The sequence below is a fragment of the Uloborus diversus genome, chromosome 1, assembly GCF_026930045.1.
Source record: "Uloborus diversus isolate 005 chromosome 1, Udiv.v.3.1, whole genome shotgun sequence".
In the NCBI taxonomy this organism is placed as follows: domain Eukaryota; kingdom Metazoa; phylum Arthropoda; class Arachnida; order Araneae; family Uloboridae; genus Uloborus; species Uloborus diversus.
This window is the reverse complement of record NC_072731.1, coordinates 209,787,897-209,809,388: the sequence shown is the minus strand read 5'-3', so window position 1 is coordinate 209,809,388 and position 21,492 is coordinate 209,787,897. Positions and strand designations below refer to the sequence as shown.

Genomic DNA, 21,492 nt, shown 5'->3' with positions numbered 1-21,492 from the left:
TGAGAAGCATGAAAAATGCTTCTGACACTATTCCTGTTGATTCTTATGTAAAATGACCTTCTGAATCCAAACATGACCACCTTTTTTCCCCCGTCACCCATCGCCTTTTGGAAATGTCGACACCTTATGTTTTTCAGTTGTCAACAATTTCATTGTAATCTTTTTGATTTAGAGGGAAACAGAGCATAATATTAACCACTATAATATCCTTCAGGGGCAAGAGAGGTGAAAAGTTCAAAAGTACGAAAATTTATAGCAAGTTTGGCGGTTGACCCCCCCTCCCATAACAGCCAAAATATTTAAAAGTCGTCAATCTAATCTTTTTTTTCCGGTTTATTTTTTAATGTTCCTTACTTCATTTTTAGTGTAAAACCAGAACATCAGCTATCCTCATATGAGCTCTGAATCGGAAAATATGTTCATGTTGTTATGTTTGCTTGATTGCTGTTTCTCTGACTGTAATCAATACAATTTCTATTTAAATGCTGTTCAATAGACAATACTTATCAATTTTAAAAGGTAAAGCACCTTTGAGCTTGAGTGTAATGTGACAAAGATTTTTCAAATTCAAAACATGTTTATTACATCAATTATCAAAATATGCAAATTAAAAAATCTTTTATGTAAAACTGAATGTATTAAATGAATAACTGGAAGTTATAGTGCGTTAACTTTTATAATTTTGATCGTAACATTTGAAACCTGATATGCAAATGAGAAAGAGGCACTTAAAATAGAAGTGAACGACGACTATAAATATAATGTGGCAAAATGTATAAAAAATTTAAATGTATAAAATGTCATTCTTTACAAAAAGAAAGGAAATGAGAAAATATAAAAGAATGTCAGTAAAATATAATAGTGCTAGTGTGAATAAAGAAATACACAGAATAACTGTAAAATTAAAATTTATTTAAAATCAACAAATGAGATTAGAACACTTCTGAGGGAAGAAAATGAGATCTCAATGCTTCATACTGCACAACAATGCTTATAAACCAATGAATTATTGGCACCAAGACAAGCGACTTTTCCTTTCGAAAATAGGTCACTTTATTTAAGCGAATCTGTAGCTGTAGGCTCATGGGATATTTTCAAGGCATTCATCATGAGTTGAAAGCTGGCAAAGAAATGCATATATAGTATAGTGGGAGAAGAGAATAAATAACTGAATGTTAACAGGAATAACCAAAGTTTTGTAGCACAAATATACAGATTACTACAGACACATGATTTTAGAGTTTCCAGGAAACTCCCTTTTCAATGCAAAATAGTTAGCTTTTGGATGTAAGCCCATAACACTGAATGTTGTTTATATAAATCATGCAGACAGAGCTAGGAGACAACTTAAATGGTTTCGCTAGCACTCACTGGTGAGAGTGCTGTAACTCTAGTGATGAACAAATTTGTTCAGTAAATGTTATACATGTCAGAAAACACCACGTAAGGCAAAACACAATAAACTTCAATCTTAATTCGGTTGTTAATTCCTCAATCAACAGTATTTTTTCAACTTTAACTTTAAACATAATACGCAGTTAAATATAACCACTAACAAAACAATACTTTCACATTCGATTCTTTTTTGAATTTAATGGGGTTTAAAAAACATTTACTTATTTAGTGTTTCAAAAATGTATTGGTGTGTTTCAGCAAAGAACCATAGTGATAGAAATGCATGGATAATTTGTGCCTGCAGTAGAAATGGCTCCCTCTGGCGGTCATGAATTGATGTTGTTAACAAACAAAATAAATAAATAAAACAAAGTAAAACAAATAAAATGAAATAAATAAATAAATAAAACTCAATACCATACCTGACAACCTACGATAAAAAAAATCGTAAGATTTTTTTTTATCCACAAGATTTTAATGCAAAATAAAATCAAACAGGACACCTACCCTCCTTACATTTTACAATATGAAATTAGTTATGAATTTCGTATCAATTGAAATTATTTTCATTTAGTAAAAATTACTTGTACTGCTTTTTTAAAAAGTTCGGAAGTAATGTTTACTCATCTTAAAAAAAAAAAATGAAGCAAAAACAGCATGAACTGAGCAAACGAGAAAATTATAAACAGGATAAACAGCGCCGAAATTGTTCCCCTAGTTACCCACTTTGATTGGATCCAAGTAATGAAGTCATGCGCTGTAACACTGAGTGACGTCATAATCTTGCCTTACGTCTTTTCGTGCGATTCTCCTACAGCAACTTCTCCTTGGCTACTTAGCCTAAAACGGGGACCACGTTTCCCAAAAGTATCGTTAGCCAAAAAACATTTTTAACTTCCCTGAATTTTATAGGTTTTCCATACTCAAAACAAAATTTTCTAAGTGTTTTTTTAAAGTTTAGGTTAGCTACTTTCGCAATTTTTTTAATGGTTGGCTGTGCTTATATGACATTTTATACACATCACATTTATATCACTGTTTAACGTAAATTTTAAACTCAATTTTGCTTCCAAACGTTCACTGCACTTCAACATCGATTTCACTGTGTCATAGGTATTCAATTGTATTTAGTTCAACATTAGCAACCTCTGCCTTTTGAACAAAGATTTAAGTGTGGCAAAATGTCTAAAGCCTTTTGTGCAACAGCTGAGCTCTCTACCCACCGAATGGAACAAGATTTCAGTGGAAAAACTTTTCTTTGATGACAATTTAACAGTTTGTTTGGCTCTGATTCAAGAGGAATAGTTTCAAAGCATTTAAACATAAATTAACAAAAACATCTCTACAGAGATAAAGAACTACGTACACAAACACCTAAGTAATACTGAAATTGAACAATAATCTCTAAACTAGTTTACCTTTACTTTTAAGACCTTATCTATAACTGGTATAGGAAAACTAAACAGTCTTTCATTGGTAGTTACAGAAACAACCTAGCTACCATTGTTAGGGAGTGAAAACTTCTCAACCCTCAAAGGAAACTGAAATATGCAAAACTAGAGAACAAAAGGTGAATTGGAGAAATGGTTTGAAGAAAGAAAACAATTATTGTCTGTGGGGACAAATCTTTTGAAACTGGTTATAATTTTTAAAAAATTCCAGGCTTTGTGAATACAAAAGTAAGTTTTCCTGACCTTTCCCTAACAGTACAAAACATTTCCCCTACATTTAAAGGTTTTTCATGTTTTCCAGGCGCCAAAATTGGCAAGATACAATTTTTCCCCCTACAAAACATGAAAAATCCGGAAAATTTTGTCTAATACCGGAAAAAACGGAAATCCGGGAGTATTGGCAGGTATGCAATACACCGACTTTAGTCAAACAAGGTTTTGGTAAAAAGAGTTTTGGATAAACGAGGTTTTATTATATGCAACCTCCCAAAATACCATCATTTGCATGGTGCTGCTACAAGTAAAATTATTCCTAAAGCTTTGGAATGCAAAACAATACCCTTGACAAAGTATGTGGGGGAAACTATTTTCCAAAGAGGGAAGGAGATTGTTGGAGGAGATGTTTCTGAAATGGTGAAAGTAATAACTATGCAGTTATTGCTTGAAACATTTCATTACTTACATTCCTTTTCCAGTAAAATATTTTAAAAAACGTTTGTCTTCTGTTTTCTGTAATGTTTGAAGTAGGTTCTTTTTTTATGAATTAGTGTATGGTATGTAAATGTTGGTTTCTGTGTACATCCGGACGTATCACATGACACATAAGTTTTAACATCTTCAATATTATACTTTTATGCAAAACTTAAAATTTTGTTTTTCATTTTTATCTTATCCTATATTTTGTGAAAGTAAAGAGTTTTTTATTTCCTCCCTAATACATTGCATAACTAATGACACTTGTGTAAAAAATAGTGGCACTAGTTAGTGTCCTTGTTTGTTTGCCTCAGCAGGTAAAGAACCATACACAAAATTTTTCATATAGTCATTGGAACAATTCAAACATGAATTAAAGTTACACAAATTAATGATTTCAAACACCTAGCTTCAAAAAAAAAAAAAAAAACTTCTCCCTACCTCTCCACCAACTGATCATTTTCTTGCTTAACAGAGCGACTCTCTTCCGAGACCCTGTCCAATATACAAGATAAGGACAGGCTGTTTGTGGAATGCAGAGAAGACAAGGAACTTGACATGGAACTGGGTGTCACTCGCTGTGTATCTGAAAATAAATGAAAATTTAATTTAGATGTTATTTAGTAAATGACATTAAATGCATATTCTTTTCCATCTATTTATGCATTTAAAATTTTATGATCTCAATTCTATTTTCCTAAGTTTAAAAAATAAAAATCTACAAGTGTGCTTGATGCTCAAAATTGCTTAAGTCGAAATTGAGCAGATTTTAAAAGTATTTACAGGTATACAGAATCTCACACAGAAAAAATTCCTAAACTTCCTGAAAAATAAAAAAAATTACAAAGATTTTCAATTGCAAAGCAAAATCAGTTGAAAATTCTTGAAATTTGTAAGAATTAACAACAAAGTTAGTACTTTTGATGTTTCTTTTGACTTGATGACTCTTAATAGTAAACCTTATTTTCCATGAGTATGGCGTGAATCAACACTCCCACAAAATAAATCTTGTTTTAGCAGTGGCGAATCCAGGGGTTAGAGAACCCCCACTGAGCCTATGCGGTCTAGCATCCTACAGATCAGTGGGGTCTAGCATCCCTGGTGAACTGAAAGATGATGCCCTCCTCCCTAACGTTTCATAGAAATTCATTTTTAAAAATAACATTAGCAATTTATTATGAAACATTTTCCTTCATCGTAAGTAAAATATTTCTGCAGAAATAGGGGGGCCGGGGATTTCTCCTCTAGAAAAACCTGGAAATTGTATTTCAAAAACCAGTTTTAGATTATCTTTGAAGACGGGAAGAGAAGTTTAAGTTCCCTCCCGCAATAAATTTTGTAACTGAATTTCTAAAAACACTATCATAGATTATTCGCAACTGTTTTTGAAAGAGGGGGGTTCAGGGGGTTCTCCCCAGTAATATTCAAAATTATCGTTTGAGAAACGCAGTGTTAGACAATTTCAGGTGATGTTAGAAGGAGGAGAGATTCATGGCTCCCTCCGGAAACTTTTCAAAACTGAATCTCCAGAAATGTTATTTTGGTCAACCTTTGTTAGGGGAGGAGTTTTCAGGGACTTTCACTTGGCACAGTTACAAAATTGAAGCCAAAATTTAAGATGATCTTGAATGTATTTGGCAAGAGAGCAGAAGACGCTCCCCTGGAAAATGTTTGAAGTTGAAGCTTCCCTGAACCTTTCCTCCTTAACATTACCAAAGATAGTCACTCTAATATGCATTTTAAGACTACAATTTCGAAAATTTCAATCGAACCCCCATTTCTGAATGAATCTTGAGCTAATGATTAGGTTCATATTTCTAATATTTAGATCTAGTTTTGACTCTCTGAGAAACTAAATCCTCTCTATATTTAAGAGCCTACTTTTTGACCCACCCCTTTTCCGGTAGTTATCTAAACACCTAGGTTCCTTGGTACAGTGGTACCCCCATTACTGAAGCTTTGCATTTGCTCCTGCCTGCAGCCCTATTTTATAAATTAGTGATACATTTTATTTTAATTATCCATGCAATGAACCACCCGTGGTCACTTCAACTATTATTGGCAGTAAAAAATTTTCCCACTGCTCCTTGATGCAGTGGAAAACACCAGAATTTGGAAATTTCATGTTCATGAATTCCCTGCTTGTTTGGTCCATAGAAGCAAAAATTTTTTTTCTTCAGTTCAGGAAAGAGCAAATTACAGTCAACGACATTCAATTCAACATTTAAAACTCACTCTGTCGAACTGGCACAGGAATGACAGGAGGCGATATGCGTTTCCCAGGAGATGCACTGCTCAGTGTGGAGAATGTCTTCAGGGAGGGGATATCAGTACTGCACAAAGACTGGGATTGTTCTAGATTAGGAGTTCTATTATTCTGAATAAAAAAATTAGCACCATTTGTAAAATTGATAGATACAAAGACATAATACATATCATATGCTGGTGAGATTAAATTAACTTGAAAGGTATGACACAAATGCTGTTACATCGCATTTATACAGCTCATATTTTCTCTGGATTTTTAAAAATGTTTAATTCCATATTTTATTGCTACACAAAAGACATACTTTAAAATATGCATAACCAATCAACAGTAGAATATCTATTTATGTGGCTATTCACAGAATTCAAAAATCCAAGCCTTCCTTTGTCAGTGTTTGTTCAGTGAATGACCAAGATATTCATTCCAAACCATATTTTGGGAACCAGTGCTTTAGAAGAATGAAAATCACATTTGTGCAGCACTTGACAGATTGCTAATACTAATATCATGTAAACTGCTCAGTAGCGCATACCAGTATTTTGAAAGCATAAGATAGCAATTTAATTCGAGAATTCCATTGTGATATCTCTTGCAGAAGATGGGAAGTTTAAGGAAGAATTGACACATAACAGATTGTTAACATTAGTGTCAGGACCATTCCACAGAAAACAGTCATTTTGTCTCGCATGTGACGCCTCATATATTTCATTAAAAAAAAATACTTTAAAATATTAATCAACATATTTATTTCCTGATTAACAAACTACAAACTTATGTGTGACTTCTTAACCAAAAGATTTCGTTATTGCCCTTAAAATTATTACTTTCTTATGAAATATATAAACCCTCACGTGCGGGACAAATGGTTGACTTTTTCGTGGAATGGCTTATCATGTTAACTGCTCAGTACCACTTACCAGTATTTTGATAAGCTTCCAGATATCTTGCTGGCGTTTTTCTTGCCAAGCTTCAATTTGAGAATCCCATTGTGATATCTCTCGCTGAAGATGGGAAATCTGAGGAATAATTTCAGTGATTCTTCGCTTCAGATGGTTGGTGGACCTTTATAGAAAAGAAAAAACAAAACACATTTTAGAAAACAACTGAATCAGATTTCCTAATGCATTTTTTTCTTTTTTTTAAAAATGAAGACTCAGATGCTAAGAATTTTTTTCCCTTATTCATGACAAATATAGAAGTAGTTTTTTGTGGAATTCTTTATTCCTCGGCCGGATTATTTTATGGAAAGCATTGAGTTATTGTGGAACCATTACTAAGGCCACAGTTGATAATAAGAGAAAAACACCAACTACCCAAGCACCAATTCTTTCTTCTTTACAATCTGTTCTTGCTCTAAGAAATTTTAGACATCCTTTTGGGGACGAGGGGTGACACCTAAAATGCACTTAAGAGTTTTCTGAAACATGTAAAGACTGAAATCCAGAGATTTTTTAAATTATATTTAACCTACCAAATGCAGTAACAGCACTACTGGGTGGGGGTGAGGTCGTACCGTTTCGACAACCTTCTAGGGAGTGACAAACAAAATGCATTTTAGAGTTTCAAAAAAAAATTAAATGTTGAAATTGCAATGCATTAGAAATAAAATTAACTCTATCAAATGTTGAAATGAAGTTCATCACATGACAGCACAAAAACTTTTCTTGATTTTTCTTTCTGAATTTATAATCAGTTGAGATAAAAACTGCCTTCTGATGGAGCCAGAATATCTGGAGCCAATTTTTCACAACTGCATGATTTCATTATTACTATTTTACTTCCTTTTTCCTTACTTCCTTCCTTGAACATTTAGAATTGTGATGAGTGTTTATAAATGTTTATGTATAAATTGAAGAGGATCTTCGCCACTTCTTCTTTTTCACATTTTCCATAAATCAACTTTTGGAGAGGGAGCGAATTGAAGAGACCATGTACACAACACATAAATTTATTTTTCTACTCACAGACAATATACATGATGGGAATCCAATTTGCCCTTTTTCCCGAATAGCGGTCAAAAGATATGCCAGAAAGTTATCCGCTATTTGGTCAGGATATTTTCTCCAGTCATGCCTTCACGACTGTCTATAGCCCTATGAACTCAGGCGCTCTCATGCATTACGCAGTAGGCAATCGCGGAAAGCCCCATTACGCAATTACGGAGATCCCAGTTATTAATCTTGGGATCCCTGTCAAGTGTTATGCAATGTAACCGCGTGGAGCATATAATTTCTTACATAAATGTATGGACAACCTTCTCTCTTTTGTTGATGAAAATACAAATGTGACGGCCAGCAACAGGCTCTGGACCCAGCTAGGCTGGTCCTAGTCAGTTTATTAGTCTCCAATGAAAATCAATGACCATCTTAAAGCTGTCCAACCCCCTTGCTCATTACCACTTCTTTCGGTAAGCTATTCTAAAGGCCCATAATCCTACAAAAGTAGTAAATTTTTTGAACTTCCAGATTAGCCTGAGATTTGAATAGCTTAAAACACTGACCCCCTTCTCCTACTTTCTGTGCAAAAATTAAACTCATTAACATCTTCCATTTTGATAAACTTAAATAACTGAATCATGTCCCCTCTGACTTTTCTTTGCTCCAGGCTATACATATTGAGATGTTAGGAATGAAGCAAATTTGTACATTATTAATTCTTACAGAACCTTTTCCTTTGATAACTGGTGTTTGCTTTGATTAGCTGAGACAAGGGCAAGTACAGAATAATTGCTGGATTGGAGCATCAACAAGTAAGAAGTGGTTTTAACTTGAAAATGTTTCATAACAAAGAGTTCAAGAGATTTTCTTTTTATGCCTTTTAGGATTCCTTTCAACCAATAAATCTACTTAAAGTGCAAGAAAAGCTACATATTTATTACCTGCAAATGAGAAAGTACAATATTTCTTTAAAGCATTCTAAGCCAACTAAATACTAAAACCTACACATAGCTTCACCAAATACAATAAAAATGAGTCTTTACAATTTTGAGATAAATTGTAGAACAGGAACTATGGAAGAAAACTTGTTGCAATGTCTCACCTAATAGAACCCATGGCATCAAGGACCAGAGAGTTTCTCCGCTGCAAGTACACATGCAGAAGTCTCACCATGTCAGTATTGTCTTGCGGGACCTGCCTCTGTTCTGTAATTAGACAAGATTTCAAATAGCTGTAGAAAAATCACTTTAAAAAATGTACAAAACACAAATAGCAGTATTGTGCGAAGCAAAAAAAAAGGATGGCCAGACACTCTTGGCGCCTTTAAACTCTGACACAAGCACACTTAACACATTTTTCTAACATCTGAATTTTGCTTCTAAAGGTTTTCTCTCTGATTATGCCAAACAAATTCTTTAAAAATATTTAAAGTTAAACATTAACTAATGCAAATCAATGCTCTTGGGGCAAGCCTAACCTGGCAGCATCGTAATGCTGTGATTATGATTTGCGTAGCCTTCACAATGCTGCCAGATTAGGTTTACCCCAACTGTAGACAAACTAAATTTTAAAATTACGCATTGAATGCAAAAACTTCAAAAATTAAATTTTCTGACTGGTTGCATCAAGAACAAAGTAGAACATTGTAAGTTTAAGAGACATGAATATAATTACTACACGTAATGCAACTTTAGTTATTGTTTTTCAAAACTAGTATGACTAAAATATAATTGCTTTTTCCTTGTACTATAATTCTAAAAATAATGCTATTTTGAACTATTTTATTTTTTAAAAATATTAGCATGAGTTTATAAAACGTAATAGTGTTTTCATAGTCCCATAATTAAAAAAAAGGGGTGTTTTGGCTTTATGTAAAATGCTGGTTTTACTTGATAGCCTAACAAAGGTTTCACAACATAATTCTGGTTGAAATAAAAACAATTACAGTAGGCTTTCTGTTTAACGACTTTCTCTATTTAAAGACGGCTTTTCACGGTCCCAGATGGCCCACTATAGCGTTAAAAGCATTTTATTTAAGGACGTTTTCTACTTAAGGACGATTTTTTGTGGTCCCTTGAAAGTCGATAAACAGAGAGTCAACTGTAATTATAAAACTGCATTCATTTGTAATGTACCTAGTGAATGTAACATTTCTCATAAGAGCATGCTACATGCTGTTTAGACTTGGAAATAGAATCTCAATCGACTTTCAAGATTTAATAGTGATTAATTCAAAATAACAACAATGAAGTTTCTTTTTAAATCCAGCTCACTATGTTATTCTGACTGCTAAGATTTAATTAAACAATCTTGGGAAGGGGCTAGCATTTTATTTTAATCATAATAAGGTATAATCTGTAAATTGTACATAATATCACAAAGGTATTTTTATTTTACTGTAATTAAACAATCCTGACAAAGAATTTTCTACTAAAATTATATCACAAGACATCATAGTTACCTTTTGGTCTCTTCTTTAGCTCTGAAAAAACATCCAGCAACTTGTAATATCTATACAGGAAACGAAAATGAGATAATTGTGTAAACACATGTACAGTAAAATTTAAAACTACTTTTAACGAAAAATTCATTCAGATTCTATAAATACAATAGTTAACTTGAAAATACTGATATTTTTAGTAGGTAATGTACAAAATGTTATTGAAATTTAAAAGGATCATACATAACTTACAGTGATATTGAATAAAACAATAATTATTAATTAAATAAATATTTATGTTTAGTCCAACATTGAATGAAAACTAGCAATGCAAAAAAAAAGTTTTAGTTTTATTTAGTTCAACTAATTTCCCATTTGGTCTTTAACCCCCCCCCCCCCCACACACATGATTAAATACAAAACCTCATTATAAGGTCCTCACACATATACTGTCAACTTTGAGGAATTCATACTTTTTTACAGCCTTTTTGGTCATTTTATTTCCTTTAAACCCTTTTATAAAGTCACTTTGAGAATTATTTCTTGAAAATATTTAGCATCAGTAAACTTTTCTCTTGAAAAAGCAATATCCTATCAAGATAATTTCTTAAATGATAGGCGTTTAGGAAGAACGGGGACTTAATATTTAAAATCAAACTGCACTTCCACTCCTCCACCAGAAGAAATGCTCTCACCCCTCCTCGCCCCAGATGTTACAAAATGGTATTGCTCAACAATTGTGAATTCCGCTCATAATTCAGGCCAGATGCTCCCAAAACATTAAACATCAGTATTTTAACCCTCATATTAGAGTCAAAAATTAACAATTTAAAACTGTTAATGGTCTAGAAAGAGCTGTGTCAAAAAACAGATAAATCGAGGGGAAAAGCGGACATCCTTGGATGAAGAAAAGTTTTATAGCTCTTCTTATGCATCAAAACTTATTTCACATACTTTACAGTTAGTTACTAAAGCAGATATAATTAAGTAAAGTTCAAAGAGCATATAATTTATATTAATTTTTTGAATGTGTTTACTCATAAAAAAAGCTATGTTTTAGAGTTTAAAAAGATGAATTTTTCCTTTGACTGCACATATGGTACCTCCACTTATAAGGTCACTTGTAAAATCTTACAAACCTTGTTGTACTTTACAATTTTAAACAAGGATGTTTTTCTTATTCAATATCTGAACTAGTAAACTGTTTACTTGATTTAATTTAAAATTGCAAGCAATGAACATGACATTAATCAATTTGTCTTTACTCACATTTCTTCTAAAGCATTGGTTTGTTTAGATTTGGCATACGGTGATCGCTGAAGTTCCAGACTCTGAGTGTTGATGTTAAGGAATTCCACTTCTGACATGCTCGCTTTCTTTTGCTAAAAAATGAAGAACAATCCAGTTTATTTCATAACTCACTTATGTAGAGAACTCTACTTGAATGCAATAAATTTACACAAAATTTAGTTTGCCTCCGCCAAAAAATATTGGTATTTTGAACCCTCCTCAATAAATAAAAGCACAGTTCTTCTTTCTAATGGTTCCAAAGACTGAAACTAATTTTCTTGCAACAGAATACTACAAAGAGTGGTTATGTAAAGTTGAAGTAATTACATACAAAGTTTTAATTTTTGCTATGGCCAAGATCACCTTATTAGATCAAACACACAGATGGTCTGGGTTTTTAAAAAAAAAGTGTATCAAACCTTGGATGAATTTTAGGCACATTCAAATTCATTAAATTTGAATCACTTGGCTTTAGTCAGAAGTCACCCACAATAGAAGTTGATATCTCTATTACTTATAATTTTTGCATTGCAAGAGGATACTGGAAAATCGTTAATTTTTTTTTTTTTTAAAGTTGAATTTTCGCTTGTCATTATATCTTAATCGCGACCATTGCTTTATGTTTGAGTTTTACTCCATGTATTTTATTATTTTGCACTACAGTACAGATTTAACGATTGTCAAGGAACTGGAAAAGTTATTGTTAAATCACGGATATTGTTCAATCAAGGAGCATAAACATTCAATGCAGTCAAATCCGGACCAGTGAAATGTATCATTAAATTGAAGAAATCATTAAATCAAGGTTATATTGTATTTGTCTCAGTGGAATGTGGATCTATCAGCATGTGAGTTGCTTTATCTGTATCTGTTTACACTGTAGTGTGTGTACGGTAGCAGAATGTCTCTATAATTAATATTACATACTCTAATCAAGAAAATCATTCAGTATGGTTAACCTGCATAATATTTCATACTTTTCCCCAACGGAAATTAAATTCTACTACCTTTACTTGATAAATATTAAAATTTAGTCTCCATTAAAAATAAAATGCAGGACACAATGGAAATGACTGCATGGAAAACAATGTCGAGGGAATACAATGGTAGTATCAATGTTCTAACTTGTACTGTTGCATAAATTCTAATTGATAAATTAAAAAAAAAAAGCAAATAAGAAAGATTGGAATGTTTCTATCCCACTGATTGTTTATAAAAGCATCAGACTAGGTAGGAGATTTGATACTCATCCAAGTAACTGGCAAACGGGTTGTGTCAGGAAAGGGGAATGGAAATGCTTAATTGATTTCATGCTTATATGTTGATATTTCAACTGTCAAGAATATAAAAATATCAATCTTTATTTCAAAATAATAATGCCTAAATATTTTAAGGAATAAATTAACAGCATATAACTCATATACTAGTCACTAGGGCGACTAAATTAGCTCTCTCGATCTAAATCTTACACCATATAGATAAGGTACATTTATGGCATTACAGGATGTAATTTGATTAACAATCTTTAACAATCTGCTTTTTTAATAATATGACTTCAGTTTTATCATCATGAATACTCACTTTCTGATGTTGTTATAACTGTCAACTGAATATACATTATAATTTGAGAGTAGAAGTTATTTTACTTGGCATAAGTACAGTTTGGAATTCACAAAAGATTCTAGATTCCAATCTGATTTGCTTAAGCAAACTCAGTGTCTCTAAAATTATATCCTACTTGCTGTTAAATTACATTATTTAAAAAAAAAACCAGTTGCTGTTAAATTATATTACTTAAAAAAAAATCTAAAGCAGCATCATTAAAAAAAATTAACTTACCAGCAGTTCAACTTTTTCCAAATTACAAAGATTTTCAGTCCATCCATACACCATGTCTGAAAGAACTATAAAAATACAGACACACACTGTAATGTCCAAATCATAATGCAATTACTTTGTAAAAGCAATTTGAATGAGAAACTCTTTTTTTTTCTAAGAGCAGTTAAGTCGAGAAACTTCAAAATTTAAAAATACTTTCTAAGTTGAAGTATTTGAACCCCTCCTGTTTTCTGATACAAATTTCCGATACAATTTCACTTACTTGACAAGCCTCAGAAATGGAACACACAGGTAGAAAACTTAGGCTTTTGTGGTACAACATTTGTATTAAAAACATTGCATTTTGTCCACAGAAGTCAAAGTTTAAATTTTATTGTTGACCCTAGGAGCTAGAGATTTCTCTAAATAATACAGCAATACACGAAATATTAGTTCCTTAAGAAAGGAGCAGCAAAAGCAGATGTTGCAAAGTCATCTGATGACAAAGTACAGTAAAATCCCTAACGGACACTCCTCTGTTTCCGACAAAAAAATTCGCTTTGTTAGTGTCCGCATTCGAAGGGTTTTACTGTATATTGGAAATAAATGCTGCACTACCAGACTTAAGAGGTTAAACCACACATAACTATATTGTGGTTTTTGATGAGATGTATCATGCATTTAGCGTATGACACAGGGACTACTCAACTGCATGGTGGTAAGTTCAAGATTAACAGTATATATATATATATATATATATGTATATATATACATATACATATATATATATATATATATATATATATATATATATATATATATATATATATATATATATATACTTACATATGCGTATGTATTAAAAGCTATGAGCTTCTGTTGTTCAGCTTTCTTTTCTATGGGCCTGCTTGTGAAAGTTGGCCCAATTTTTACCACCAATGCTAGTAAACAGGCCTGAATCTATAGATTTTGGGCTCCAAAATCTGTAGGGCCCATTCCCAGAGGCCAGCAGTGTGTATTTGCAATGTTAAGAAGTCCTGTTGCTAGGTTTTTTTTTTCTTCAAATTCTTGGGCCATTGGGCTTTTTAATGACACCCCCCCACCGCAGGGATGCAGATCCGGGCCTGCTAGTAAAACAACGTTTTTTTGTAAGAGAAAGCATTAACTCATGTAAGTATTTTCCTAGAAGAATGCTTTTAAAATATAAGCTATTCGTTTTGAAAATCCACCACAATAACAATTAGAATTTTAAATGAAAAGAGCCTTAGAATATCAAATACAGAAAATTGTAAGGTTAAAGTGCTAATATACCTTATACAGATTTATTTTTACAGTACCATCAAAAAACCTCTGTAAGAGTTGGATACCAATTGATATTATTTTTAATAATGAAATTAATCTATGATGATTATCTAGTGAATAATAAAATTATTATCATAGATTAATTTCATCAGTTTTAATAATGAAATTAATCTATGATAATTATCTTGTGAACAATAAAATTTTTGTAGTTTTGTGAAGGGTCTTGTTGTATGCAATCACTTTGTTCTAAAATATCTAAAGGCAAAAAAAAAAAAAAAAAAAAAACTCTGAAGATTCTTGACTATTTTTTAAAACTGAGTCACATTTTAGAAAATGTATTGCAACGTTTAGCTATTAAGACATGGAAATGGAAAAAAAAAAAAAAACTGACTGCACTTACCACCACTACATAGATTTACTTGACTCTTGGAGAACTTGAGGTCGTGCTCCAAACTGAAAGAGGAGTAAGTATCAAGTTTACTTAATCTTTACAAAAATAAAATCAAATAAGAAAAACATACCTTCTTCTAAATAACGAGCATTTTGCTGAGAGTTTATTCACTTCCAATATCATATTGGCTGCGTTTTTATGGAGCTCAGAAGCTTTCGCAAGCAACTGTATCCTGTAAGAAAGAAAGATTGTCTACTAACCAATATTCAATACTAGACATTATTATGCACCCAAATAAGACGAGAGAAATCTTTTTAAAAAACACATAGATTCTTTTAAAGTCAACAGATACAGCTTGCATTTAATAAATTAACAACATGTTTCAAAATGTATTGCTCATCACTTCTTATATAATTATTATTTACTTATCATATAACACAGAAACATTTTATGGCTGTTTCAGGCTTCTATTTTTTCATTGCAACATTATCAACTTAAAGTGCTATGTGTGCCAACAGGAAGAGACAATTTTCAAAAATTTCACATAAAGTGCACGACCCCCGAAAATTGAAACTTAAGGAGGAAAGATGAACAAAAAAAAGAAAGAAATAAAATCAATTACATTATGAACGTACTCAGTCAAAATCTGGGATGATCTCTCCCTCTCCTTCCCTGCTTCATGACCCTCCCCCCAACACACACACATGGAAGAAACTTCTAGTTACAACCTTGCAAGAAGTAGATAGCTTAGTTGGGATGTCTGCTTATGCTTAAAAGTTAGTTGGTTTTGCACATTAATATTAGTTACAGCCAAATACAAGTTATCTTCCAGAAGTGAATTATTAGTAAGACCTTATTGAAAACAAAATTGTTTTTAAATATTCTTGCTAAACTGATAATAACCTTTATGGAACTTATGTTACCGATAATTTTTATTTTTGACGGGGCGGTACAGCCATTCAGCCATGTCTAGTTTTTACTCTAAAACCAGCTACAGCTTTTATACATTTTTTTTTTTTTTTTGACTTGGACTTTTTCTAATAACCACTAATAGACTCACGAAACTAAGTAATTTAGTGAAATTCATATACAGAGACATAATTATGGTTTATATGTGCAATTATCATCTAGTTCATAATTTGAAATTATTTCAACAGCACCAAAAATGATACTTTCAGCAAGTGATTTCTGAACAATTTATGAGTTATTACCAGCAATTTTGATTTTTTTTTTCAAAGATTATAGTTATAAAACAATGGTGCAGTCATGGGGGAGGTTTTGAGGTCAAAATGCCACACAGAATCCTCAGTTTTCACATGTATTGCCTATTTTAATACCATAGTTTATAAGGGGCTATTAACAGAAGTTACGACCAAAACACCACTCGAAACTGCCAAAACGATATTAACATCATTTGGTCTGCAATCAACAGGTACAAATTTCACTGTAGCATGTTGTAAATTTTTTATTGGTAATTTTTTTAGCTTGGGGTTTGCTTGTGTAGTGTAATAGATTTCTTCAGACAACAGTTGAAGTGAGATTTTCACAAGAAAAAATAAATTTCAGGTAAAATGGACTAAACACAATAGTTAATTGATCGGAAGCTTTTCTATCTGGAGATTGATGTTTTTTATCCAATTTGAATAATCAAGAGTCTATTAAGGTGGCTACTGATATTTTCCACATGAGTATGAAAAAGTGAGGATTTCAAGACATTTAATAATGCATAGATAATACAGAGTGCTCAAGCTAGATACAGTGTGTACACACCTACTTACAGGTTGACTTTAAACGCTTGCACCAGATAATTGAAAAGGGCGCACTGCTGATGGACGAAATGGATGCAGGGTGGCCAGAGCTTTCGTTGCTCCAAGTAACTCATTTTGATGTAAGGTGTTCTCATGACATGTTCCAGTGGAGGAGGAAAGTTAACCATGCTGGGAACAGAATCGTTTCCTCCAAAAAGAAAGAATATCGTCTCCTTTTCTGACTGCGGAATGAAATAGAGGATCAAAATACTGTCAGAATGCATAGTCACATTTATTTTTTCAAACGTCAAAGCTATGGAGCATTCAAGAAATTTAAGGACTTGGTGATAGATAACTTATATATAATCACAGTATAATCACTTTTCTCATTAATGATAACAATTTTGGACATGCCTATAATAAATGTAAAACTGATTGCAAAAATGAAATGAATAGCTGCATTATTATTTTAATTTTGAATTAAAATCAAGTTTTATTTTAAATCCAATTTATAAAATTATTAAAAACAAGAATAAAAGAATTGCATAAAATTTTCAACATTATAACAGATTAATAAAATAATGCATAATTGCTGTAGAATTAAGGGATTACACACTAAATTTACAACACATATTACTTTTTTTCAATTAATGCACATTTGCAGAGCAGCTAATCAGCCTTGCAGATTTTTCCAATATGCACAAAGCTGCTCTGCAAGCTATGGAGCAGTAGGCAACCTTGCTATAAGTCATTCAATATGAATTCATTTACTGTTTTTTTCCCTTTTAAAAAACATGTTTTTTTTTTTTGCTTTTCATTTAAAAAAAAAGTACAATAATAATAATAAATTATTAATAACTAATTAATAATAATTAAATTTTCACTGTGATTCATCGCAAGATTGACCTCTACTATGCAGTGGAGAATGATCAGCATATACTATGTTGATGAATCTCTTCATTATGAAGCATACTGATTGATATGATGATATTCTCCAAGCAAAGTGAAGATTTTCACTTTTGAAGTAACAAGAAATATATTCAAATGAGTTTGTGTTAAACTCATTTTTACTAAACAGTTCACAATTTTTGATTCAAAAACAAAAGCTCTCAAAGAGGAAGTAGATTGCTCTGTAGTCTATGATATTTTGGCACATAAAAGCAGGGCTGTCAACCTTTTTTTAACAGATAAGTGTAGTAAAAATTTAAAAAAACGTGTAGTTTCAAGTGTTCATGTGCAGTCTTTTAGCTGGCATGGTTTAATACGAATCAATTTTTAGTAAGGAATTATCGAAAAAAGCATGTTTTGAAACTAAAAAAAAGTTCCGAACAGGAAAACATCATTTTTAATCATAAAAGTTTACATTGATTAAATTAAAAACTTACCTAAATCTTGAACAAATATCTGAAAAGATTTTTTTTTTTTTTTTGGTAAATAAACAACATTTAAAAAAATCTGTTTTTTTATGGTACATTTCAAAGCACAAACTGGAATTTAAACCCCAATTCTATCACGTTTAATGAAGTTATTTCTGCTTGGTGCTCCCATCTACATACATAATTTTTAAAGTAAAAGGTTCGTAGATAGTATCTAAAAAGGTTAGAAACGTATATAACTCAATTTTTTATAGCTTAGAGAGTAAAAATTTGACCTCGAGAGAATCTCGGGCTTAGTTAACTTCACCAAAAACGGCAAACCGAGTGACGCTCGGACATAGACTTCGAAGTCTACTTTTACTTCAAAGTATTAAAACATGCTTTGAAACTGAGTAACTGAGAGTTTACCGAATTTGTGTGGAATTGCTTGATTCCTTCTTCATGAGTCATGGCACATCCATGGGGCAAAATGATCTCCTGTCGATTCACTGGGATTCCAGACAGGAGTTCCAAGTGCCTTTGCAGATCCTCCACTGAATTTAGTTCATCTATGCATACACTCAGAAGGCTAAATGTGTCCACACAGAATACTTGCATACACTAAGAATAAAGGGGGGGAAAAAACCTTCAGAAATTCAACATTTTTACTCTTTCACAGAATATTAATTTATACATTCTTACGAGTTTTTTTCCCTTTTTTATAAAGAGCAAACAAATCCAAACAAGTTTTTTTAAACTTCAGAGATAAAATAGGTGGTGGTAATCAACATCAGAGGTGTAGAGAGAAATTTTTACTGATGGCCATCAAACTTCTGTAACTCAATCAAGAATAACAGATATCTCAGAGAACACTGACAAATTTTAGTTTTTGTTTCATAACATTGAGTTATATAGCTGTTTCATGTTAAATTTGGCCTGTTAAGAGCCAAATACGTAAACTAAATTCTTGTTACAGGTACCATTTTAAAGATATGAAGAATTCAATTGCTATAAATGAATACAGGATGAAAATTTCAAATCAAATCTAAACAAGTTTATTTGCCTGTATTTCAAATTTTAATTTTAAAAAAAGATTCCAAATACTTAAAATGTATATAGTGGACAAAAATGGCACAGTTTTAAGCATTGAACAGAAAAATCAGCTACACTTCATGAAAGAAAATGAAATTTTCCTTTATTGAGTTGATACGTACATTTAAAGTATTGTTTCACCCCATTATTTCATGTTTTGTAACTACTTTTGCACTGACTTCAGCAGTCTCAGCTTTAGGATTGTTCAATAACCTTAGAATTGAGTGCAAGAAAACTATATAGAGGCATAACTAATAAACCTGACGTGTTAGACACCCATATCATACAACAATTTTGTTTACAATTGAATAAATAACTCAATGTAGGCAATGTTAGAAAAATTGTGTTACACAGTGGAATTTACATAAATGCTCTTGTTTTGCATGATACAGTGCTAAGATAGATAATTTGGCACGATACAGAACTAGTTTTTCCTTGAGGGAGAGGGTTTATGACCTTATACTTCTGCCTTTTGCAATGAAAGTAGCCTTTATTACAGCTTAGTAGAGTTCTTAAAATGATTCTTTTCAAGTATAGTAAACTCTTAACTATCCGCAGAATAGGGTGGCACGGTAACTGTGAATAAGCAAATTTGAGGATAATCTAGAAACTAGGTAAAAAGGATGCTATTGTATGCAATAGCTTTAACATATTGATAACAATTGTATACATTTTAACTATAGCTAAAACAATAACAGTGTGTGTAAAAAAATGCATGTAAAAGCTAATAAAGAATTGTACAAACATACGCGAGCAAATAGTGCCAACTGATGAAACCAGGTTACACCAAAAAAGCACAAGGGAGGGGTAGAGAATTTTTTGAAGACTGGTCCAATCCCTCGTTTATGCACTAAAGTAGTGCAGATCTAAAATTCAGTAAGTGGGATAGGTCTAAAAATTAGAAGCAGTGTAGATATAACGCATTAAGTAGTGCTAGATGTTAAATTTAGGTTAAACTAACCAGGTTTTGGGGACTATGGAAGGCTTGATGTCATTTTAAGAGAACGGAAGAAAGAAGTACGAATGTCTAAAAATACATTTTGCACTTGTTAAGTTGAAAAGTATGCATTGTTAATCCTTGCTGGAAAGCGCTTTCTTTTTTAAGTGAAAGGTTGCAGATAATTTGCGCTACGGAAAAGCTGCCAGTGGATAATCAGGAGTTTACTGTATTTACACACAATATTTTGATTTCCAAGAATGTTTTCAATCAAAATAAATCAAGTTTTTTCTTTTGCATGACAATATTACCCTACATTTATGGTACTAGGACACTGTTGTAAGTGTGATGTCTAGTGCCTTTGGCAAAGGGGGAGGGGAATCTTAGAATTTATTGCACTTTCATAACTCCTGCATGGTTACTGATCAATTTTTCAGACCCCGAAGTGGTTTTTCGGGGAAAAAAGTAGGAAATAAGGAATCAAAAATCAAAAAAGTAGGAAAAGTAGGAAAAAAACCACTTTAAAAAGTAGGAAAAATAGGAAAAGATATGATTGCACACGCCAAGAGGAACCAAATTTAAATGTAAATTTCATTTCCAGAAGAAAAGATAAAGTTAACAACATAATATACAAATAATATTTAAGATAATATACAAATACAACAGATATGATTACACACACATGCGTCAAGGGGAAGCAGTCAAATTTTAGATAAATTTTATTGGCAGGAGAACAGATATTTATCATGTAACACCTTAATAACATACAGAAACTAGGTTAAGAAAAATGGAAATGTATTTTTCTATTAAACTTTTAAGTTAAATATACAAATACATTTGAATATTTATTAACCTGGTTTTTGCATATTATTTAGTTTTTCATGAGTGGCAAGCAGGTCTTTAGCATGCCCGAAAAGGTTTAAAGTTGGCTCATGCAAGTATGTTTGATTCATGTCGGTCAGGTTTTCACACAAAATAAAAAATAAGATCAGATACTTTTTTTACAGCCCTTGTAATATCTTATACATATAAAATCTGAGTATCTATCTATCTATCTATCTATGTCCAAGCTTCTTCTCCCGAACGACAGTGAACTGACCATCGAACCAGGTATCGATGGATTCGTCATCTTCCCGTCTTCATGTTTGGCTATTTAACATAATCCTCCGATAATAATTAGCGGAGATATCAATTAAAAACTATTAATTATGACTCTTAGATTTCAAAATCAAATCCCTATTTTTCGAAGGCTTTCCTCCATTCAAATTATTATTCAGTGCTTCATCTCAACTTTCCATAACAATGCTTTTATTAAAATGTATAGCGGGTGAAGAAAATCATTGAGATGAAAGATCTGTTGCCATTTTTTTTCTCGAA

At 32.0% G+C, this 21,492-nt stretch overlaps 1 protein-coding gene across 1 annotated transcript in view; it reads right to left on the bottom strand.

The window, feature by feature from the left end:
* Nucleotides 1–3,976: 3,976 nt before the first annotated feature.
* The window catches only part of LOC129218460 (inhibitor of nuclear factor kappa-B kinase subunit alpha-like), a 57,675-nt gene continuing 40,159 nt past the window's right edge, over nucleotides 3,977–21,492 (bottom strand). Inside the window, exons 9-19 of the mRNA XM_054852740.1 lie at nucleotides 18,516–18,707; nucleotides 16,762–16,973; nucleotides 15,114–15,215; nucleotides 14,993–15,045; nucleotides 13,312–13,376; nucleotides 11,452–11,564; nucleotides 10,204–10,253; nucleotides 8,845–8,947; nucleotides 6,723–6,867; nucleotides 5,775–5,916; nucleotides 3,977–4,125 (exon numbers count right to left, since the gene is read on the bottom strand). Coding sequence (XP_054708715.1) covers nucleotides 3,977–4,125; nucleotides 5,775–5,916; nucleotides 6,723–6,867; nucleotides 8,845–8,947; nucleotides 10,204–10,253; nucleotides 11,452–11,564; nucleotides 13,312–13,376; nucleotides 14,993–15,045; nucleotides 15,114–15,215; nucleotides 16,762–16,973; nucleotides 18,516–18,707 — 1,326 coding nt within the window. The remainder of the gene's footprint in view (nucleotides 4,126–5,774; nucleotides 5,917–6,722; nucleotides 6,868–8,844; nucleotides 8,948–10,203; nucleotides 10,254–11,451; nucleotides 11,565–13,311; nucleotides 13,377–14,992; nucleotides 15,046–15,113; nucleotides 15,216–16,761; nucleotides 16,974–18,515; nucleotides 18,708–21,492) is intronic.